This window comes from Chelonoidis abingdonii, chromosome 10 (genome assembly GCF_003597395.2).
Source record: "Chelonoidis abingdonii isolate Lonesome George chromosome 10, CheloAbing_2.0, whole genome shotgun sequence".
Classification (NCBI taxonomy): domain Eukaryota; kingdom Metazoa; phylum Chordata; order Testudines; family Testudinidae; genus Chelonoidis; species Chelonoidis abingdonii.
Genome location: NC_133778.1, coordinates 79,374,570 through 79,398,102, shown reverse-complemented (window position 1 = coordinate 79,398,102; position 23,533 = coordinate 79,374,570). Strand labels below are relative to the sequence as shown.

The following is a 23,533-nucleotide window of genomic DNA, read 5'->3' as shown; positions in this document are numbered from 1 at the left end:
GAAAAGCTGCAGGTCAGAGGGGATGCAGGAGGCTGTGGCACGTCATGGAACCGAATCCAGGAGCATGGGTCTCCACCTGCTCAACAGGCCTGACTCCCTGTACAGCCAGGGAGCTGAACCCAGAGTCCCTTAGCCCAGCCCTGTAAGCAGCAAAACACTGGGGGCCGCGCTCCCAGCGGTAAGGAGCCCTGGTTCCCTGGTGCGCCCAGCTGCAAGGCTGCGTACAAGGCAATGCTGAGGGAGCCTGATTCCCTGCCCCCCATGGGGCCCGATCCAACCAGCACCTCTCCTTTCATGGGCTCTGCCCTCCATAAAGGACCAGAACTCTCCACTGGGATTCCCTTTCAGGAGTCTGACCCGCTTCTGCCCCTCTCGCTGTACTAGGATCTGACCTTCCCTGACTCCCGCACATGTAGCACTGAACCAGACTATTCTCCCATCGAAGCCCATGGGTCCTGAACCCAGCTACTTCCTCTCTGGAGGGGTGTCACCTCATGCCGCGCGGCCCCAGCAGCCCCCCTCCTTCCTTCCTTCCTTCCCCCAACAGTGCCCTCCCCAGCAGCCCTATTCCTCCCCCCATGGGGCCTTTGCCAGCAGCCCCTCCTTCCTTCCCCAACAGCTGCCCTCGCCCCAGCAGCCCCTATTCCTCCGCCATGGGCGGCCCCAGCGCCCCCACTTTCCTCCCCCGAGCAGCCCCCCTCCCTTCGTCCTTCCCTTCCTGCCACTCACCCAGAGCATCCCTCCCCCCCAGCCAGCCTCCCCCATGGGGCTCGCGGCCCCCAGCCCCCAGCCCCTCCCTTTCCCTGTGGTCCCTTCACCCCCCAACACTGGCCTCATCCTCTCACGCATGCCTCCTATTCCTCCCCATTTGCGGCCGGCCCCAAGCCAGTCTCCCTCCCTCTTCCCTTCCTCTTCCCCCGCAACAGCTGCCCTCCCCAGTGCAGCGCCTATTCCCTCATGTCCCATGGGGCGGGCCCCCAGCCAGCCCCCCCTCCCTTCCCTTCCTGGCACAGCTGCCGCTCGTCTCCAGCCAGCGCGCCTCCCCCCAATTGGGGGCCCAGCCCCCAGCAGTCCCCCCCTTCGTTCCTCCCCCTAGTCAGCCCCCACCCGCTGGGGCCAGCCCGGCTGGGGCCAGCCCCGCGTGAACCATGTTCGTCACTCTGCCCCCGCCCCTACCCCAGGAGGGCCGCTCTGCCCAGCGCCCTGACTCTATGGTTCCGGTCGCGCCGCGTGCACCCCTCGCATCCTCGTCTTCTATGGTTTCCTGCAAGGCCCGCGCCGCAGCTGACATAGAAGGTCAGGCGGCCGCGGGCAGAGGCAGGCCGGATGCGGGCCGCCGCCACAGGGGGCCGCTCCCGTCCGGGACGAGCACGCAATAGTAGGAGGGGCCGACTCGCCGGGGGCAGCGCGAGCCGAGCCCTCAGGTGAAGGGGGGCCGCGGCGTTGCAGCCCCGCGGCGGGGAGGGCGGGGGCCCAGGGGAGGGGAATGGGAGGGTTCCCCAGGGGCGGGGGAAGGGGAGGAAGGGTTCTTCTGGGGGAGGGGGAGGAGGAAGGAGGGTCCCAGGAGAGGGGTTCCCCAGGTGAGGGGGATGGGAAGGGTTTCCCAGACAGGAGGTTCCCGGGAGACAGAGGAGAGGTTCTGTGGGGGAAGGGTCCCCGGGGGGGGAGGGTTCTCTGGGGGAGGGGAAGGAGGGTCCCAGGAGAGGGGTTCCCCAGGGAGGGGGATGGGAGGGTTCCCCAGGGGCGGGGAAGGGGAGGAAGGGTTCTCTGGGGGAGGGGTTCTCCAGGGGGAGGAGGGAGGTTCCAGGCCCAACCCAAAGGCAGGCTCAGTTACGGAGCCGCAGTCCCAAGGGAAAGGGGTGTTCACAGTGCGGCAGATGAGTGGGAAGGATCCCAAGAGGGAGGGTCAGGAGGAGTTTAAGCACCTTCCCCCCAGGTGGGGGCAGGTGGGTTTATGGGGCTCCCAGATGGGCTAGGGGCTGGAGTTCTGCGAGGGGAGGGGTGAGCGTAGGAGATGGGGCCCAAGACCCGGGTGAGTGGTGCTGTGTGGCCGGTTCCCTCAAATGTCTGTGGCAGGAGCCCAGTTGGTGTGAAATTTAAAACCCAGGAAGTGTTTTAAACCGGGGAACTGCTCTCTCCCAGAGCACCCTTGAAACTGCTACTAAGACTTGCCTTTCTCTGGTATCTGGCAACTTCTGGTTCTCAAGGTGCTTTCCGTATATATGTGTGCAGGTGTATAATCAGCCTTGCAAAATCCCCCATGTGTCCTTTGCCACAAAGCTGATCATGAAAAACCAAATAATATTTTATGCACCTGCTAAAAATATATATGAAGTTATACAAGTGATTAGAATTTTGTAAGGCTGACGTGTATCTGACCATCCTCCATGGAAATGCAGCCCCCTCTGGCATGGGATGCAGTGATGGTTTAATAGCACACAGCAACATCATGTAACTGTTCAGGACAGGCACTGAAGAAGAATCCTGTATCCAGGAGGGAATTGAAGAAGGTGGAATGGAATTGACCAAAGGGAATTTGTCCACTGCATAAGCGTTCATTGTGTCACTTTTACATCCATGTAGACATGTCTTGGGATGTGATCGGGACATTTATTGCCACTGAACTTAGGTTTCGGTGTGAGAGATGCGGGTTCAGATGCCACCAGTTCGCTGGAAACAGCCTCATTATCTATGGGACTGGGAACCCAGCCGGCAGACAGCTCTTGAGCCATGCCGCTGGGAGCAGCAGGCCCTGGTGCTTGGTACATCTGGTGCCGCTGGCGAGGTTATTGAGGAGAGTGACTTGGTGAGAGTCATGCCATTGCTAAGCCCACCTGGGCAATGCAGGCACCAGGGTTAGGCTAATTCTTTCGACTAGCAGAAGAGCAGTACTGAGAACTGGTCTAGACTTGTGTCACGGAGTCCCCGGGTGATGCTCTGGAACTGCTCCCTACAAAGCCAGGCAGGACTCTGGTGAAGTCTCTCTGTGAACAGAAGTATCAGAGGGCAAGCAGCTCACACGGCTTCACCTTCCTGGGTCTGACCTTGGAGCATTCAGCATCCTCTGCCCCTCCGTGCGCTTCCCACAGCGAGTCTGCCCAGGTGGGGTCCTGGGGAAGCCAGAGGGTCCTCCACCCCCACTTTGCAGTCAGACGTGACTCTCAGCCAGCCAGTAAAACAGAGGTTTATTAGATGACAGGAACGCAGTCTAAAACAGAGCTTGTAGGTACAGAGAACAGGACCCCTCAGCTGGATCCAAAGGGGGGGGGGGGCGGGGGCAGCAAGCCAGACAACCCCGTCTGCACTCACTCCCTGTCTCCAGCCAGCTCCAGACTGAAGCTCTCCAGCCCCTCCTCTCTGGCCTTTGTCTCTTTCCCTGGCCAGGAAGTCACCTGATCTCTTTGTTCTCCACCACCTTTAGCATCCCCTTGCAGGGGGGAAGGGCCCCGGCCATTAGTTGCCAGGAGACAGAGTGTTGGCCATTTATGCACACTGGCCTTTATCGCACCACCTAGAGACTTAAGAAATGCATTGGGGAAACTGAGGCACTCCTACAGTATTCAGAGGAAACATTAAGAACAGACCCACTTTGTCACAACTTGCCTTGCTCCCAGCAAGGTTGTTTGGCTGGGGATGGGAAAGGGGGCTTAGAAGGCTGAGCATTGCTACCTAAAAGCCATCCCATCATGACACCCCCAGCCCTGACACCCCCTTCCACCCAATATACCCCTGCCAACAACAGTAGTGAAAGAGGAAATGAATAAAATCTTAAAACCCCCAAATCTACACCAAGCAGAGGGAGATGCACCAGAGACCCCATGAAATTCACTGGAGACTTCTCTGTTGCTCCTGATTTTATGTGGAAGCTGCCCAGAAACTACAGTGACGAGTGGCAGGATAAAACCCATACAGTGTCACAGACCTGTCTTCTATGTAATAAGATCTGTGTATAAGAGAGAACCTGATGGAGGTCAGAGCGATTAAGGCCAGAAGGGATCTTATAGCCTGACCTCCGGTATATCACACATTGCCAACAACACCCGCACACAAACCCTGCAACTGAAATGAGACCAAATTATTCCAGCCCCCAGGGACTAGGCTGTTCTGTGCCCCAGGCAGAGAACAGGCGGGACTGAGGGGGGATAAGAGAGGGCCTCGGGGCGGGTGTAGCTTTCGACAGCACAGATCAGTGCTTTGCGCCATCGCATGGGCATTACAGCTGGACTGGCCAAAACACTGAAGACTAGACGAGCTTGGCCAAGGGGGAGTGGAGCCGGTGGCTGAGGAAGCTTTTTCCATCTCTAATCCTGCTACAGTTCTGTGCTCATACCTCATTCCCTGGTTGTTTATATCATGGCAGCGCCTAGGAGCTCCAGTTATGGCCCCCATGGTGCTAGGCGCTGCACATACACAGAATAAAAGACTGTCCCTGCTCCAAAGAGGTGACTGTCCAAGCATAAGACAAGAGACAACAGGTGCACACAGACAGAATGATGAGGGAGCACAAAATCTGCTGGTGAAACTGACCTGTCTAGTCCCTGTCCCAAAATGAGTGAGTGATAGAAATGAGTGACCAGCATAGTCCCTCGTTTGAAATTGAGTTGGATGTTTAAGTCTTGCAGTGAACCCATCTGATCCCCCCCAGACAAAGCAGCTTGAGGCAGAGGGTGGCAGAGGAGCCCTAGGAGTTATGGGAGTTGGTTGTGATTCAGTGGGGGCTCTGGCTCTGAACTGGCCCCAACTCCAGTCCCCCGGAAAGGGGCTGGGGCCGCCTCTCGGCTGAGATATAAAACAGAGTTCTGACTATCTGCGATCACTAAAGGACACCTAGGCACTTCTCGGAAGAGCCAAGATGTTTGTCCTATGTCCTGGTCTGGTAATTCTAGTGTCCTTACGACTGCTCCTTCCTTGCATTCATTCCATCCTTCTTCATCAGAGAGCAGCTCAATCACTATACAGAAGGGAAACAGACAAGTAGGTGACTTAGTCGTTTAGTTTCACTCATGTACCTCTACAATTCCTGCGGCATTTCAACTGCACCCAGAATTCATCACGTCCTGGCTTACACCACTGTATAATGTCGCTGTGAGCTGTTAAATAGCTGCATCATGCCGCTGCAGAGGCAGCTGTATTTCACTGTTAGGTGAAATGAGCCGAGCGTTTGCCTTGTGCATCAGGCTGTAGATCTGCAAAATGCTTCAAAGTCCTTTGGGCTAGTAGTGGTTATTGTTACAGTTAAAAAATATACATTATTAATGATGGATACGAACTTTAGCCAAGCTTTTAAAAAGAGATTGGTATTTCGAGCACCTTGATAGTGGGTATCCAACCTGCGACACCTTAAAAGGAGGCATCTCTGGAGTCTTGTGCTCTCAAGCCCGTTCTGTGCAGCGGGCCGGCTGTGTCACCTTGTCTGTATCTTTTCAGAAAGAGATTTACTCCTCCACAGCCCAGTGCAGGTTGGTGAGGGAAAGGCAATGAGTGCAGAAGTGGTGGCTGCAGAGCCCGCTGGAGAAGAGATGGATGCCCTGTGCCCAGGGCTGTTGTTGCCCACGTCAGGAGAGGCAGGAACCGGAGGAAGCCGGGGAACCTCCAGTGACTGCGTGGCAGGGACGTCCCCGCTGACTGTGGGACAGAGCTTGTTGCTGACGGATGCGTCCATGGCTGGGGACGGAGCACATGCAGAAGCAGCTGAGGTGGAAATATTTGTAGAGGCTGTGGCAGGCAACGTGTCTCTGAGCAGTCCAGGCAACGCCACAGGTATGGCACACATTGAGGGGGCAGCGCTAGACGAGAATCAAAGATCCTCCCGAGGGGTCGTCCCCCTGCCATGCCACCTGCCCATGTGTCAGGGAGGCCATGGCTCATTTTTTAGTCCTTTCTCTCTGGAGTCACAGACAGGACGCTCCAGCCAGTCTTGCGGGGCCAGTTGTGTGGATGTGTGTCCCTGTGACACCCATCGCCACCACTCGCTGCAAGTGTTGAGCAGTGTGCAGTGACCAGACAGGCCCTCTCCAGCCCTGCCCAGCACCGTGGGTGGCCTAGCCTCTAAGCGCTGCCTGTTAGAGGCCCTGGCACTGGCACCTTGTGAGCTTAGTCGATGGTGTCATTGTGAATCTGTTCAGTGGGCTGGACCTTAACAGGTGCAGCCTGGGGCATCAGCAATGTGTGCTTCCTCCCCTGCCGCCCCACCCCTGCCTTGGAGTTCAGTCTCCGGAGCTCGTTGAACCCTTGGCTTATCTGCTGAACTTCCAGCAAATGGTCCACCTGGTTCTGGTCTCAATCCTTTCTCCCCTCGGTTCTCTCTAGCAGCCCTCACTGTAGCGGTGGCCTGTGTGATGTGCCTGCCGTTTCACCAGGAACTAGCCCAAAGAGCCCCCCATCACACACACGCACTTCCTGTCTCCCATAACATACCTAGAAGAGAGGGACTATACTTGCTGCCCTTGACCTGAGCTGCGTTTGAACTGGTGATTTCCAGGCGAAAGGCTCCAGATCTCGATTGCAGCTGTCTGACACGCGCTCTCTCTCTCCCCTCCCACAGAGGTCTTGGTCAAAGTGGTTGAGCTGTATTTCTGCCAGAGGTGCGGCCAGAGCTTCTCTGACCCCAGCCTGCTGACCCAGCACCAGTGCATCACGTTAGCAGCCCCCGAGCACCTGGAGCTTCCTGGTCTCCCCCAGCTTCCGGGGGAGCTGCCGGCCCTGCCCAGCGAATGCAGAGGAGAACCAGCTGTCTGCCAGGAGCTGGCGCAGAGCTCGCCAAGAGACCTTGGCTCCACTGCTGAGCAACTGCTGTGCCCTGTTTGCAGGGGGGAGTTTGTGCTGCCCAGTGAGCTCAAGGAGCATTTTAAGACCCATCGCAGCACCCCGGGGGCCTTGACCTGCCCTGAAAAGGGCTGCCACTTCACCCCGGCGGACAGCAAGCAGCTGCGTGGGCACCTGCGCCGCGCCCACAAGGTGTCCCCAGTCTCCTGCGCCTACCGCACCTGCCCGCTCTTGTTCCGGAGCTGCCAAGACATGAAGCTGCATCACAGGAGTCACTTCCCCTTCCACTGCGGCCGCTGTGACTTCGTCAGCTCCAACGCCAAGCTCTTCAAGCAGCACACACAGGGCCATTCGCCGGAGAGCACGGGGGGCGGCGAGCCCCCCGCTGAGACGGGGCAGATGGAGGCGACCTGCAAGTGCGACTTCACTGCCATGGCTGGGCAGGTCCCCAGCAAGCCCCTGCGTCTGCGCTGCGGTACCTGCTGAGCCAGGGGAATGGGGGGGATGGGGTGGACTGAGAGCTCTCTGTCTATGGGACAGACACAGTGGCTGGCAACAGGGCGAGTGCCCCACCTTGCCTCTACCCAGGTGCCTCAGCCCTAGGGCTGCCAGGGGAGCTTAGCGTACCAACAAGGGGGGCCCCTTACTGCCAGTTGGGGTGGAGATGCCTGCCCTGTAGCACCTGGCTGAGGCCATCTGGCTACTTCCCACAGTGGTGAAATGGCAGTGGGGTGAGCGGTCGCTGCTGAGCAAAGCTGTCCTGCTGGGTGGAGCCGTCCGAACACAGGGAGTCGGGGGTGTATAATGACTTCCCAGTGACCCGGGGGTAGGCGACAGATGCCCCTCCTGTGCTGTTAGTCGCTAGAAAGCGGCTCCTCTCCCCAGACGCAGATGGGTAGGACAGCAGTGTTGCTCAGGGGCTAGGGTAGGAGAGAGGGAGAAGTCCTGTGTTCTTCCCCCAGCTCTGAGACTGCCTCTGAACAAGTTGCTTCCCCTTTGTGCTTCAGTGTCCTCCGCTGTAAAATGGGGCTGATGCTCCTGACCCACCACCCAGGAGCAGGGACTCAGCGTCCACAAAGCGGGTGAGATCCCTCCGATGGGAGGTGCAGCATCAGGGCGAGTGTTGCGTGGTCTCTCCCTGTCCTGTTTGGGTCGGTCCAGTGGCCAGCTGCATGTGTGCGTCCTCATTAATACGAGAGAAACCCAGCACCCCAGAAGGTGCTGATAGGGGAGGGGAAGACGTCAGGGTCAAGTTTCAGCAGGGGCTGCTTGATCCTTGAGCGCTGAGCTTTGAAAGAGCAGGTCCCTCCTGGGCTCTGGTGCTTACCCTTGGGTGCAGCTGGCTGGGGGGTTGCAGAGTTCATGCAGCTGACCTGAAGGGAAGCTTTATGGCTAAGAGTGCTGCGACTAGAACTGCAACGTGGGAGAAAAGAAATCCGGATCGTCCCTGGAAAGCAGGAATAAACCCCTGAAGAACCAAAATTCCCAGCTGCTCTCTACTAGGATACAATGGATGGTCCATCCGTTGCTCTCAGCCAAATGAGCAATGCCTGGGGACTACATCTGATCCAAGCAACCAGGCTGTACTACATCCTGGCACCTGTGGTTTTAGCCGTAGGCCCTATTAAAGACGAGGACGGCTGCACTCAGCTCTGTTCCATGCTAGCTAAGTGTGGTCCTTAAGCTCCTGCTGAGGTCCTTGGTTTGGGTCATCGGCATCTCCACCAGAGGGGTTGGATCATGGATTTGTCTGGCTCCCAAAGAATCATAGAAGCATAGAATATCAGGGTTGGAAGGGACCTCAGGAGGTATCTAGTCCAACCCCCTGCTCAGAGCAGGACCAACCACAACTAAATCATCCCAGCCAGGGCTCTGTCAAGCCTGACCTTAAAAACCTCTAAGGAAGGCGATTCCACCACCTCCCTAGGGAACCCCTTCCAGTGCTTCACCACTCTCCTAGTGAAATAGTGTTTCCTAATATCCAACCTAGACCTCCCCCACCGCAACTTGAGACCATTGCTCCTTGTTCTGTCCTCTGCCACCACTGAGAACAGTCTAGATCCATCCTCTTTGGAACCTCCCTTCAGGGAGTTTAGCAGATTAACTCTTTCCTTTTCCTTTTGAAGCTTCTGGGGAGATGGTAGAGAAGGCAGAGAATTCCCTAGATCAGACCATCTGGGACGCAGCAGAGCAGGTGGCTGTCCACGGCGAGTCTGGTGGCACCAGGGAAGCGTCTGACGAGGGCCAGAGACTGTCGGCAGAGGAAGAAGACTCTGAGAGCACAGGTGATGAATCGCTGGAGGAGGAAGAGGAGGAGAGTGCCTATGAGGCAGAAGCCAAAAGAGATGAGAAAGTGGCTTCTAAGAAAGCCAAGGCACCTCGGGCCCAGCAGTTCAAAGGTAGGGTACCTCATTCACACGTGAGCGATGCGACTGCTCCGGGAGCTGGCAGTCAAGCCTTTCACTAACCGGCACATCTGAGAGCTGGGTGACGAAGGCACAGCAGTGGGCAGCGTGGGCGCGTTGGGCAGAGGACATGAGATTGTGGGTTGTTTATCTAGGAAAGCAGAAGAGCTGGATGTTTGGAGAATTTCCAAGGGCATGAAGAGAACTAACTGGTCTGTCCTTTTATGGTGCCCCATATTGGGAACAAAGGTCACAATGGCACTAATATCAAATAGTTCACAGTGAACTGTCGCTTTACGCCATACCCGCTCAGCGTGCCTCCGAGGACACGCTGGAGTGCCTGCTTTGTGAGGAGGCGCTGGATAATTTTGTTAGCAATAATACTTTGTCCCTATTTTAGCAAATGTAACCAGCAAGCCAAATGCATGCGGTCAGGAAGGGTTTCCCCGGTGAACTGCACTGCGCAGGGCTTCACTTTGCTATGAAGTATTGGCCACTAGCTTCTGCTGTAGGCAAGATCCTGGGTTTGGTGGGCCAAGTGGTCTGCTCTAGGCTGACCAGCCTTATGCCCAAAAAGAGGGGACTGTACCTTTGCGCTGCCAGGTGTAGAGGGTGAGCTGTGCCAAGCCAACGCAGAAATCCCAGAGGAGCTGGGGATTCCTGCTGTGCCATCTTCTGGAAGGTGTGGTGGCCCCCAAGCAGGACCATTACAATCCCAGTGGCTGTCCTGGATTCTCTCCGCAGAGAAGTGAGCCCTGTGGGCCACGGGGGCAGAGTGTGTTGGCTTTCCAGTGAATCCAGCCCCAGGAGCTGTTACAGTTCTGAAAGTGAAATCAAAGCCTATTTGGGATGGTGCCTGCAAGTGGCATGTCTGTGGAGCCACGGCTCTGTTCAGGGGACAGCCGTGAGAGCCAGACAAATTCCAGTGAGAAATTAGGCACAAATTGTTAGCAGTGAGGCCGATTAACCCCTATAACAAACTCCCCTGGGGAGTGGGGGATTTGCCAGCTTTTGTTGGCTTTAGAGTGGCCTGGCTGCCTTTCTGGAAGATGCTTTAGCCAAACATGAGTTACTGGGCTGTGCAGAGGGGTAATGGCCTGTGATAAACAGGACTCAGATTAGATGATCTAATAGCCCCTTCTGGCCTTAACTCTGTGAATCTAAGCACACCTGGAGATTCGTAGTGTTGGTTTTCACACAAACCTTCATTTGATCCCTACCTAGCAAAAAGAAACGCAGTGAGTGACACCTGGTACTAGCTCCCCTTTCTGGCTGCCTGATGTGGCCTGAGCCCGCCGACTCAGCAGGGCCTGAGCCCACTGGAGGCAGACGTTAGCAAAGGTCCAACACCCAAACGCTTGAATGCTGGACTGCTGCGTCTCAATTCAGATGTGGTAGGTGCAGTGGGTTGGCTGGTCCCCTCTTGCTCCAGACGTGGCTTCTAGTGGCACGTCAGCATAGGCGGAGTTAGTGAGCGTGTGTGACGGGGAGTGGACGTCGCTTGGGGGTTGACATCCATGCAGCCAGTGATGCAGGTGTCCGCAGGCAGCGGCTGTCTCCGAGTGCAGGGTTTGCTGTTGACATGCCTGAGTGAGGCTGGCTTCCTCACCAGGAATGATCAGCCACCCCAAATGAGTCTTCGGTTCTGGGTTCCATTTATTGTCCAGATGACCACAGGCTGCATTTCCAGCCAGGCCTTTCCAGCCAGCCATGACTCCTGGGCTTTCCGCCTGGAGTCTCCCATCCTCAGGGACCTCCGCAGGAGAGAGTCTCTTCCTGCAGCTTCACTCTGCAGTTCCCGCCCAGTAGGGCGACTTACTCCCGTCCCTGCTGGGTCTGAGCCTGCAGCTCTCCGTGCCCCATTGTGTGGTGGCTCCGGGCTGACTGGAGATGGTTTCCTTTGCAGGGGACGTAGCGGAGGGTTCCGAATACCTCTTCAAAACCCACATGTGCCCGGAGTGCAAACGGTGCTTCAAGAAGCGGACGCACCTGGTGGAGCACCTGCACCTGCACTTCCCAGACCCCAGCCTGCAGTGCCCCAACTGCCAGAAGTACTTCACCAGCAAGAGCAAGCTGAAAATCCACATGATGCGAGAGACGGGGGAGAAAGGTCACCACTGCCCGCTGTGCCACTACAGCTCAGTGGAGAAAAACGCCCTCAACCGCCACATGGCCAGCATGCATGAGAACATCTCCAACTTCTACTCCGACATCTACGCCTGCCCCGTCTGCCAGGAGACGTTCCGGCTCAGCCAGGCGCTCAAGGAGCACCTGAAGACCCACAAGGCCGAGCCCAAGAGGCTGAGCTGCTTCCAGGAGGACTGCGGCTACTGCAGCGAAGACCGCAAGGAGTTCATCCGCCACCTCAAGGAGGCCCACGGCATCAAAGCGGTGGAGTGCAAGTACCATGCCTGCTCCCTGCTCTTTGGCACGGCCGAGGCCATGGAAGCTCACCGCAAAACCCACTACGCCTTCCACTGCCAGCAGTGCGACTTTGTCTGCTCCAACAAGCACATCTTCCGCAAGCACAAGAAGCAAGGGCACCCTGGCAGTGAGCAGCTTCAGTGTGGTTTCTGCCCCTATGCCACCTTCAACCCCGTGGAGTTCCACGACCATGTGGGGAAGATGCACGCCAACGAGAAGATCCACAAGTGCACCGAGTGCAGCTTTGCCACGGCGCACAAGAGAGTGCTCATCCGCCACATGCTGCTGCACACGGGTGAGTCGCCTCAACCTCTTGTCTTCCCCAGTGCGCTGCTCTTCTGTGGGGGTTGATCAGCTGTGCTGTGCCGGTCCACCAGGTGGGAATGTGAACTAGTGGTTAGAGCATGAGACAAGGTCAGGACTCCTGGGTTCTATGCCCAGCTCTGGGAGGGGCATGGGTTCCAGTGGTTAGAGCAGGGGGGAGTGGGAGTCAGGACTCCTGGGTTCTATGGCCAGCTCTGGGAGGGGTGTGGGTTCCAGTGGTTAGAGCAGTGGGGAGTAGGAGTCAGGACTCCTGGGTTCTATGCCCAGCTCTGGGAGGGGCGTGGGTTCCAGGGATTAGAGCAGCGGGGAGTGGAAGTCAGGATTCCTGGGTTCTATGCCCAGCTCTGGGAGAGGTGTGGGTTCCAGTGGTTAGAGCAGCGGGGAGTGGGAGTCAGGATTCCTGGGTTCTTCCCCCAGCTCGGGGAGGGGTGTGGGATCCAGTGGTTAGAGCAGCGGGGAGTGGGAGTCAGGATTCCTGGGTTCTATGCCCAGCTCTGGGAGAGGTGTGGGTTCCAGTGGTTAGAGCAGCGGGGAGTGGGAGTCAGGATTCCTGGGTTCTTCCCCCAGCTCGGGGAGGGGCGTGGGATCCAGTGGTTAGAGCAGCGGGGAGTGGGAGTCAGGATTCCTGGGTTCAGTTCCCTGTTCTATATCCCTGGGTACATCCCTTAAGCTGGCAGATTGCACTGCCAGAGAGGCAGAATACCAAGGCATATGTCTCTTGTCAGACCTATCCGCAGTGCAGCGTGGCATTCTGGGCCTCATCCCGTGGGGAGGGGGTAATTGCCCTGGCAGCTCTGCAGCAGAGGACAGTGCCAGATCTGAGCTTGAGGAGAGGTGAAGGGATTTGGGCTGGTTCTTTCTGGAGCCAAGGCGACAGCAGGTCACACAAATGAGAGGAACCGGTGCCTTGCACATTCCCTTGGAGGAGGCCGGTGAGAGGGGCTGGCAGGCAGAGCCCCGTACAGTGGTGAGGAGATGTGCGTGGGAGAGGGCGTGTGAACTTACAGCCTCTCTCCACCCCACGTGAGTGGATTCTTTCCCTCCTGTTACTAGGGGAAAAGCCTCACAAGTGTGAGCTCTGTGACTTCACCTGCCGGGATGTGAGCTACCTGTCCAAACACATGCTCACCCATTCCAACGACAAGAACTACATGTGCACCGAGTGCGGGTATGTCACCAAGTGGAAGCACTACTTGAACGTGCATATGAGGAAGCACACCGGAGACCTCAGGTACGTGCTTCCGGGTCACCCCTTCCGGCGACAGCCAATCTGCTCCTCTCTCCTGCCAAAGCCAAAGCCCCGTAAAGAGGGCAGGGCTTGTCGCCTAGCTGTCCCAAAGGCAGCCTGTGGAGACACAGCCCCCTGCATCTGATGCTCCCTCTTTGATCCACAAGGCCTGGCTGCTTCCCATGCTGAGGTCTGGAGGTGCTGTGGGAGGCAGGTCCATTGTAGCTGTGACCTGTTCCATTTATTGCAAATTTGAGATGAGCTTTGGGCCGTTGCGGCTCTGGGATGGGCCGAGCCTGGCTGCCGTTGGCTTAGAGGCCAGTGTTCTGCATCCTCACGCACTGAGCCTGAGCACTCTTCCCAGTCCCAGATTCTCCTCCTGGCCTGCAGGGGCTGGACTTGCTGCCAGAACTGCCATCCTCAGTAACTCCGCGTGTGGGGACCAACCTCAGAGCTCTGGTTGGAAGCAGGGACACACCGCAAATTGGCTGTGAGTTCCCTGCTCAGCTTTCACCAACCAGTTATCAAGTCTGAACTCCTCAGGCGCTGTAACGGCCCCACCGCGGAGTCACAGACAGTCCCTCGCCACCCAGGTGAGCCTGCCCTTGTGATAGCTCGAATCACAGCAGTATTCAGGTTACTCCCAGGTCAGCTGCACCTTAGATCTCATACCAAAGACAAGGCCTGTAGCCAAGCCTGCACAGACTTGTTACAGAGGACAAGGAGATGAGAGTTATTGGCAGAGTTAAAGCAGGTGAACGTACACACACAAACGACTAACAATCTGGAGTTTCAAAGAGTAATAGAAGTTATACGTGCTCCAGGGCTAACCCAGGCTAAGCAGCTGGGAATCTCTTGCTTACACCTAGAAACCTTGCAACCCTGAATCCAAGCAGCATCGAGATCCCTAAGTCCTTTTGTCCCCCTCCGGTCATGGGATCTGAGCTGCAAACTCAGCTGAAGGGAGCAATCCGCTTGCGTGACTCATCTTCACACACAGGAGAGCAGAGCAGCAAACATCTTTTCTCCTCTTTCATTTCCCACAATAGTCCCTCAAGCATTGAAGGACCTTTCCTGCTAGGAAGGATGAACACCTTCTGTTGGAAACCAGCAGTTCACACTAGTTAATGTCTCTCTTCTGGCTGGTGATTTACGGTCTCAGAGGCTCACAATGCAACCGCTCTGATGTTACCTCGCAACACGGCACGCAGCTGTTATAACTGAGATTAATGCTGGCAGCCACTCGCAAGCATTCAATAAAGTCTAAACACTATCCATGTTCTTATAACCCTAGGGCCTCCCTTACCAGCAGTAATGCACAGGGGAGCCAGCCTGGTCGCAGCCCTGAATTTATCAGTGTTCAGTTGAGACGTGGGGACCTTGGTGGGAGCCAGTCTGCCAGCGTCACAGAGGGTCAGCCACTGACTGCGTGCGTCACATGGCGTAGCTGAAGGACAGTGGTAATAGGCCCTGCAGAGAGTACAGCCCTCACCCAGATGGTTTGGTGATCCCACTACAAAGCCTCCAGATTGGGGAGGGTGAAGTGGAGACCACCGGGAGTGGGGGGAATCCCAGAGGCTGTACCAAGGAATTGGGATTCCCCAGGCTGGATTGATGTGAAGGGCAGCACAAAGGGCCTGATCCTGAGAGGTGCCAAGTGCCCGTGCTTCCAAGGAGATGGCTCCAGAGCGTAATAAATTACCCTCTACCTGTTGTCACCTTCTGGGGAGGGGAGTTGACCCATCGAGTAAACCCCAGTGCGCTGGAGCGGGTGCCCTCCCTAGCCTCACTCTGGCAGATGCATCCTGCTGTGCCCTTGCCGTGTTCAGACTGTCTGATGTCTCTGGCAGGTATCAGTGCAACCAGTGTTCGTACCGCTGCCACCGGGCAGACCAGCTGAGCAGCCACAAGCTGCGCCATCAGGGCAAGAGTCTGATCTGCGAGGTGTGCGGCTTTGCCTGCAAGCGCAAGTACGAGCTGCAGAAGCACATGCAGGTGAAGCACTCGCAGAACTACCAGATGCCCGTCTTCCAGTGCCAGTACTGCAGCTACCAGACGAAGTACAAGCAGGCCCTCCTCAACCACGAGAACTGCAAGCACACCAAGCAGAAGGAGTTTCGCTGCGCCCTCTGCTCCTACTGCACCTTCAGCAACACCAGCCTCTTCTTCCACAAGCGCAAGGCCCATGGCTACGTGCCTGGAGACAAGGACTGGCTGGAGAACTATGCCAGCAAGGAGCTGGAGATCAGCTCGGCAGACGTGCTGCTGAACTACGATGTCAGCGTGGCTCTGAGGTCCGACTCCAACTCCTCCCTGTCCGGGAAGGAGCTCTGGCAGAAAAGCAAACCCGCTGCTGTGGAACCCCAGCAAGAGGCTTCTCAGCAGGCTTTCGTTGTGCCCCTCTTTGGCCGTGCCACTGGGCAGCTGGGGGGCAGCGCTGAGATGGCAGGGGAAGAGAGGGGTCCTTCCACCGACATGGGCCCCCTGGAAGATTCCCATGCGCAGGCCTCTTGTGCAATGGCGGAGGACTCGGGGATGCTGAATGATGCCGGTGACACTGTTGAAAGCTGCACGTTGCACTTGGAGACGCTGGACGTCTCTGCAGACCCTGTGCTGAGGCTCGGGGCCAGCAAGCCTCCAGCAGCCCAGCCAGAGAATGCAGATGCCCTGAGCTGCAAGGACTCAGCCTATGACGTTCTGAGCTCACAGGACACGCTGGTCCTGGAGGAGAACAACAACGGGCTTGAAGACGTCCCTGACTTCGAGGAAGAGCCAGAGGTCCAAGGGCAGGAGAGGCTGGAGGGCAGCACTGGCGGCTTGGCCTGTACCGCGAATGCAGAAGAGAGCCATGAAAAGGACACTCAGCAGGGACCTGAGGATCGCTGTGACGGGCAGTGCTCCAACCTGCCCAGCATGGCCTCCGATCCCAACGTAGTGCCAGTGCAAGAGGCCTGGTTTAGCATCATAAAGCCAGCTGAGCAGGGCCATTTTCCTGCCCCCGGAGACCCAGTCTCCCCGTGTGCTGAGGCCAAGGTGGGACCGCAGTCGGAGCTGGTACTGAAAGCTCTCCGGAAGCAGGACAAGGAGCAAGCAGAAACGCTCGTCTTGGAAGGGAGGGTGCAGATGCTGGTGGTTCAGTCGGAGAGCCAGATCTTCAAGTGCGAGACATGCTCCTACATCACGCGGAAGGAGAAGTCCATGGCCCTGCACATCAAAGCTGGCTGCCAGAGCCGGAAATCCCCGCTGGTGTGCCGGGAGTGCGGCGCCAGCTTTAAGCAGCAGCGGGGGCTCAACACCCATCTCCTCAAGAAGTGCCCTGTGATCCTGAGAAAGAACAAGCCTCTGAAGCCAGCCGTTCAGGAGCAGCCTGGCAGTGCAGGCGTGGAGAATGGCAGAGGAGGCTCAGAGGATGGGGAAGCGAGCAGCACTCCCGAGTCCCCGTGGGAGCTAGATCGGGTGCCCGTGAAAGCATCCTCCATGAGCAGGCCCTTCCCTGAGGCGCCATTGGTGGGCAGCCCAGCCCCCAGCAAGGCACTTGAGGATGCGGCTGAGACCACGGTGGCAGAACCGCCTGTACCAGGAGACCATGCCCAAGTGGAGGAAGCCAAGTGTCCGTCCCTGCCTGAGAAATACCGGCTGGAGCAGGGAAAGCTCCACTGCAATGCCTGCTCTTTCGTCTGCTCCAGGGTCTCCACCATCAGCTCCCACGTGGAGGATGGGTGCCGGAGCCTGGAGCAGTTCCGGTGCTCCCTGTGCTCAGAGGCCTTCCGGTCCAGGCGGGCCCTGAAAAGCCACCAGTTGGAAAAGCACTTCAAGCTGGAGTCCTCCCGGCCTCCGGGAAAGGAAGGCAGCGCACGCGCCAGGCCGCTGGAGGAAGGAGCAGCTCCGGATGGGCCCCGAGAGACCAGCCCAGCTGGCAAAGAGAAGGGCCAGCCCAGCAAGGCCGTGGGCGTGACGGCTGCCAGGAAAGCTGCCCGGTGCAAGAGGCGGCGCTTCTCCTGCCCTACCTGTCCCTTCACCTGCCACCAGGAGCGGGCCATGAAGACGCACAAGAAGCGAGGCTGCGTCAAGCTGGACGAGTTCCACTGCCCCGCGTGCCCCTTCACCTCCAAGGGGGCCAGCGCCCTGCGGCTGCACCGCAGGCTGCACCGCAAGTACCACAGCAAGCGGCCCCCGCTGCAGTGCCGGCAGTGCGACTTCACCTGCAAGCAGGCCCGCTGCCTCCGCCAGCACATCCACATCAAGCACGAGGGGGTGAAGCCCCACAAGTGCCTCTACTGCAACTTCAGCACCACGCGGCGCTACCGGCTGGAGGCCCATGAGTCACTGCACACCGGTGTGGGCCGGATCGCCTGCAGTGTCTGCAGCCAGACCTTCGGCACCAACTCCAAGCTGCGCATCCACAATCTGCGGGTCCACGAGAAGAAACCCACGCACTTCTGCCACCTGTGCGACTACAGCGGCTACCTGCAGAATGACATCACCCGCCACGTGAACAGCTGCCACCGGGGGGAGCTGCAGTTCTCCTGCATGCGCTGTGAGGCTCGCTTCAGCTCCGAGACAGCCCTCAAGCAGCACGTGCTGCGGCGGCACGAGGAGAAAGTCTCCCACCGCTGCCCACACTGCAGCTTCGTGTGCCACAGCGAGGCCACGCTCAAGTGCCACGCCCAGAAGCAACACCCCCACCTGGAGTGCGGCACCTGCAAGGAGACCTTCACCAGCCGGGAGGCGCTGGAGGAGCATAAGACTCTGCACTTCAGCCACCGCTGCGACCACTGCAGCTTCGCCGCCAAGGAGCGGCAGCAGCTGGTGCGTCACTATGTGGAGAGCCATGAGCCCACTGCAGCGCAGGACAGGCCGCTCAAGTGCCCCTTCTGCGACTTTGCCTGCCACCACCAGCTGGTCTTTGACCACCACGTGAAGGGCCATGGGGGCACCCGCGTCTACAAGTGCGCCGACTGCGACTACACCACCAAGAACAAGCAGAAGATCACATGGCATATCCGGATCCACACCGGAGAGAAGCCATACAAGTGTCAGCTGTGCAAATACGCCTGTGCTGACCCCTCGCGCCTAAAGGTGAGCTCCCGGCCAGCTGCTGCCCGGCTCCTGCTGTGGGGAAGCGGGGACACCTTCTCCTGGGGCAGCACCCAGCCGGCTGCTGCCCGGCTCCTGGGGGGGGGGAGAGGGAACCTTCTGCTGAGGCAGCGCCTGGCTGGCTGCTCCCTGGCTCCTGCAGGGGAGGGGGGGTGAGAGAGGAACCTTCCCCTGGGGCAGGGCCTGGCCGGCTGCTCCCTAGCTCCTGCAGGGGGTGGGGGGGTGGGGGAGGAACCTTCTCCTGGGGCAGAGCCTGGCTGGCTGCTCCCTAGCTCCTGTGAGGCGGGGAGGAACTTTCCCCGGGGCAAGGCCCGGCCTGCTGCTGCCCAGCTCCTCAGGCAGGTGAGGGGGGAACCTTCCCCGGGGCCAGGGGCCAGCGCCCAGCCAGCTGCTGCCTGGCTCCTGTTGGTGTGGGGGAACCTTCCCCTAGGGCAGCGCCTGGCCCATTGCTGCCCACTCCCGAGGACAGGGTAGCAGGGAGTGTCCCTGGGGCAGCACCCGGCCACAGCTGCCCAGCTCCTAGCTGGGACAGTCCCTTGGGGCAGTGTCAGGTCCTTCTCTGCCCCATCAGTGGGGGGACTTAAACTGCCCAGAAATAAGCTGCTCACGAGGTACACGCACTTCCCGGTGCTCAGGCAGTGAGATCCGAGCAGGGGCTGTGTGTCTGGCTGCAGGAAATATTGTGTCCCCATGCAAGGGCCAGCCTGTGGCCGGCAAGTCCCAGTGTACAGAGTAGGGACAGCCCTGTGCGGGACGGGTAGTTCCCCAGGTCAGGCTGGGGAGGGTGAGGAGATGATATTCCACATGCACGGCCTAGAGAACTGAGCCGAGTGCTGGGTTCGGGAAGTCCTGAGTTCTAATTCTGGCCCAGCCATGGACTCCCCTCATGGCCTCAGTCACGTTGTCTTGTCTCTTGGCCTCAGTTTCGCCATCTGTGCAATGGGAGGGTGGCTATACTGCATCCCCTTCTCCCCACAGTATGAAAACCTGGTCAGCATTGGTGGGTGCCCGGTGCTTTGACGGTGTGCAGGCGCTCAGCGTTACTCTAACAAACAGGTCCCATCCCTGGACAAAAGTCCAAATAGGAGATAGGCTGGGCAGTGTGCCCAGAGGACCTCAGAGCCTGGCGCTGAAAACAACCAGCCCCTGGGCATTGCACAGCACAGATGCGAGTAATCCCTAGCTCTTACCTCAGGCCTGTCAGCTGGAGATCTAACAGCAAAGAGATTGGGATCCTGGCCCCCATGGTACAGCTGGGGAAACTGAGGCACTTCCCCCTGGTCACCAGTGGCAGAGATGGGAATAGAACCCAAGTCTCCTGCCTCCTGGTCCAGTGCTCTAGCCACTAAGCCACACTGCCTTGACCTCGCTATAGAAGGCAGGGCAGAGCCAGGGTGGGCTGGCCAATGGGGTTGTGTCCGAGTCCCGTGACCTGCGCGCTCTCTCTCTCCAGTACCACATGCGAATCCATAAGGAGGAACGGAAGTACCTTTGTCCGGAATGCGGCTACAAGTGCAAATGGGTGAATCAGCTGAAGTATCACATGACCAAACACACAGGTGAGTGCCGGGAGGGATGGGAAGCAGCAGCCCCCACAGCTGGGCCGGCGCCAGGCGCTGAGCCCTGCGGGAGCTGGGTCAAATCCAGGTGGGGGGCTTTTCTCCCACTCAGCACCAGCAGTGCCTCTCAACAGTTCACGGTGCCCCGTGAAATCAGCGAGCAGCCCATCAGGCGCTGGCTCCTCGTGGGGGAGGGCACTCTGCGCCGGCTCTGACCAGGCCGTGTCGTCCTTCCTGCAGTGGGTCCAGCCTGTCTAAAGCGGCAGGCTACACGACTCCCCGCGGGGTAGGGGGGTGCATGCTGGGTTCACCTGCTGCCTGAGGGGTGCCGTGGGCAGGCCCCAGGTAGCCAGCTCCCTGGAGGAGGCGGCAGGGTCAGTGATGGGGCAGGAGACTTAGCTGCGGCTCCTCCAATAGGAGCGGCCTGCAAGTTTTCTAAATACCACTCGCAGTGGCGAGCAATTGGCAGCAGGGGGCACCAGACTCCTAACTTCCTGGACTGCAGGGGGCCCAAGTTTGTGGGGTGGGGGCACAAGCCCAGGCCTCTGGCTGGGAACAGGAATGTGGAGCTTGTTGCTGCGGGGGAAGAGAAGGGCCCAGCCCCCTCGCTCCCCCCATGCGTGGGGTGGGCTGGTGATGGCGGGAGAGTGCTGGGCACCCCCGTTCCTGCAGCCTCCCAGCACAGGAGTGGGTTGAAGGAACCTTGGAGACTGAGCTCCCTTCTCGGGCAGGGAGCCAGCCTGTCTCCGGCCCCTCTCCTGCCCCAGCCTGAGCAACTCCGTTTCCCCTCTCGCAGGCCTCAAGCCCTACCAGTGTGACGAGTGTGAGTACTGCACCAACCGGGCCGACGCACTGCGCATCCACAAGGAGACACGGCACCGCGACGCCCGCTCCTTCATCTGCGAGCAGTGCGGCAAGGCCTTCAAGACCCGCTTCCTCCTCAAGACCCACCTGAAGAAGCACAGCGAGGAGAAGCCTTACATCTGCAACGTCTGCTACCGCGGCTTCCGCTGGGCGGCCGGCCTGCGCCACCACTACCTCACCCACACCAACGAGCACCCCTTCTTCTGCCGCTACTGCAGCTACAAGGCCAAGCAGAAGTTCCAGGTCATCAAACACATTCAGCGGCACCACCCCGACTGCGGCCCAGGCGACCTCAGCCAAGGGGTCGGCAAGGACGCCAGCACCCCCACGCTGCACCTCCATGATGTCCAGTTGGAGCCCCCCAAGCCGGAAGGCGAGGACGGGGTCCAGTCGTCAGGGCAGGGCTAGGCTGGGCTGGGCTGGAGAGAGGCCAGCTCCCCTCGCACTCCGAGCCCGAGAGAGGGCCCAGAGCCAAATCCTCATGGGCCTCGCTCGGCGCTACTACAAGTCCCCTTTGGCTAGCTGCAAGCGCAGACCCTGTTTAAAGTGTACGTGTGTGTATAGGCAAATGTGTGTATGGGATGTAAAATATGCAGTTGTATAAAAGGACTCTCCGATCTTGTTTCGAATTCTGGTAGGGCTCGGTTTCTTTGCAACTTTGGCTTCCTTTCACATGCAGCACCATCCCCCCACCAGCACGCACTGTTCTGCCATTCCTTTATCTATTACACCCCGGTATTACCGTATCCCATTGACTGTCGTCGCTCCACCATGTGTCTGTGATGCCTGTTACATCAATATCCTCAGTAAATACCGGGCACGCAAGTTCACTCGTACCGTTTGTACACGAGCATGAAAAGAAGCCACCGCCCAGCCCAGCTTCTGGCTTTGCAACCGGTCTCTATTTTATTAGGTCCCTTTTATAGGAAGGGATTGTACAAGGCAACAGAACAGCGACACAGCTACCCCTGCTTTGTACAGACTGCCTGTTCTCTACATGGCATATAAAGGTACGTTCCATAGAAAGATACCTAAGTGAAGCGGAGAGCTGTGGAGGGAGATGGGGAAAGGCAGCACTGGTTGCTCGAGAGGCTGGGATGTGGTCTTGGAATCCGAGGTTTTTGCAGCTTCCTGGCATGGTCGCTCCAAGATACTTTCTGGGTGACTCCTCTCTTGGCTTTTAGACTCCAGCAAGGCCAGGGTTAAACTGGATTTGCTACTCAGGCTAATGTGCAGCAGCTCACCCGAGCTTGCTGTGCTCTCGGTCTGCGTCTGCGGGAAACTGGCTCGCCTCACTTCTGCGCTCCTCTGTTACCCGTTTAAGCTATGCTGGACCAGCTGTAGCCCATCTCATCCCATGCAGGATGCAGTGGTGCTGCCCCAGGTCCAGATGGGCCTGCCCTCCATTTAGGGAATAGGAGGTGCAGACCGCGGGCGCTGGCTGGCCTGCCTGAGGCAGTGGGAGCCCAGGACCCACCAGAAGTCCCAGCAATGGGGTGGGTACATTACTAGTTGGGAACCATCAGCTCTTGGACTTTGAGCTGTCTGCATAGAATTCCCCTCCTGGGACCCCGTCGAGCCATAACTTCCTGCTGTCTGTGCAGAAGATCCATTGTGCACTCGCTCCCTGCGGCGTACTCTTGCGTTGCTATTTGCAAGCAGCCAGGCTTGCATGGCTAGGAGCGTGAGCAGCAGCATTACAAGCGGCTTTGGTTCTAGTCCAGCCAGAGTCTGAGGGCCAGTAGCTCTGGGGGTGGGGGATGTTAATGAACACTCGTCTGTGTGGAGACAGCCTCCGGGAAGCGATGAGGAGCTGGGCGCTCTGTAGTGAATGCCACGCACGTCAGTGATCTGAGTGAGCGGGCCAGCTGCGAGAGGCCACACTGCGAAGCCGTGTTCCAGGGAGGCTATGTGATGAACTAGGAATGTTCTTAATGTTTTCTCTGCATACTGTGTTGGTGCCTCAGTGTCCCCTGTGCAGTTCTTAAGTATCTGGCAGAGCAAAGGGCCAGTGCACCTAAATGCCTGACACTCTGTCTCCTAGCAACTGATGGCCTGGGCCTCTCCCCTGCAAAGGTGCCAACTGAAGGTGTTGGAGACAAAGGGATCAGGTGACCTCCTGGCCCGGGAAAGGGGCTGAGCAGAGAGGAGGGGCTGGAGGGTGTAGTCTCAGCTGTCTCTGGGTACGAGGAGTGAAGTGCAGCGTGGGCTCTGCTTCACTTGCCCCAGAATGACGCGGCCGAGGGGTCGGTTTGCTGTTCTACAATCTCTTTTTAGATCTTCCGTTATTCACTCAAACACTCTGTTACTGCTGGTGAGAGTACCGTCTGACTGCAGATGGAGATGCAGACCCTCTGGCTTCCCAGGACCCCCTGGGGACCCTTCCGGAAGCGCAACGGGCAGAGCTGCAATGCTCCAAGAGAGACCCAGGAGGTAAGCCATGTGAGCTACTCTCTGATAAGTCTGCCCAACGGGAGAGGACTCCCCAAGCTCCTGACTGCTTTGGAGCTTTCCAGAGCTCACCCGGACTCCACAACTGGTGCAGATGGTATGCACTGCACCCCGTGAATGGCACTTCTGCAGTCAATGACTGGGGAACAGTAAAACAAGGAGGGATAATGAGGATCAGCGTGCTGAAGGCTAAAAAAGGACGATTCAGGGGTGTTAACCTCTGGATGTGTGACCAGCCGAGAAGACTGTTGTTGGATCAATGGTTCCCCCTGAGATTGCAGCAGCAATCTCGGCAGAGGAGCTTGCCGCTCGACCCTGGGGAAGAAGGATTTTGCAGTAGCAGTTCCCTGGGATTTCAGAGCAGTTCCAGGGTGGAGCAGTCTGAGCTCACCTGCAAGAGAGTGGTGACATGGAGG

At 58.2% G+C, this 23,533-nt stretch overlaps 1 protein-coding gene across 1 annotated transcript; it reads left to right on the top strand.

The window, feature by feature from the left end:
* The first annotated feature begins 5,351 nt into the window (after positions 1–5,351).
* On the top strand, positions 5,352–21,295 carry ZNF142 (zinc finger protein 142). The gene is made up of 8 exons (XM_032779882.2): positions 5,352–5,760; positions 6,545–7,240; positions 8,892–9,164; positions 11,077–11,889; positions 12,972–13,149; positions 14,997–18,225; positions 19,697–19,802; positions 20,599–21,295. The coding sequence occupies exons 1-8, from the start codon at positions 5,478–5,480 to the stop codon at positions 21,072–21,074; spliced, it is 6,054 nt and encodes a 2,017-aa protein (XP_032635773.1). The 5' UTR covers positions 5,352–5,477; the 3' UTR covers positions 21,075–21,295.
* The last annotated feature ends 2,238 nt before the right edge of the window (positions 21,296–23,533 follow it).

Coding starts and splice junctions, on each gene's coding strand:
- ZNF142 (XM_032779882.2), top strand. CDS start 5,478: ATGAGTGCAGAAGTGGTGGCTGCAGAGCCCGCTGGAGAAGAGATGGAT. Junction 7,241..8,891: donor GCCCCTGCGTCTGCGCTGCG/GTACCTGCTGAG, acceptor TTCCTTTTGAAG/CTTCTGGGGAGATGGTAGAG. Junction 13,150..14,996: donor AAGCACACCGGAGACCTCAG/GTACGTGCTTCC, acceptor TGTCTCTGGCAG/GTATCAGTGCAACCAGTGTT.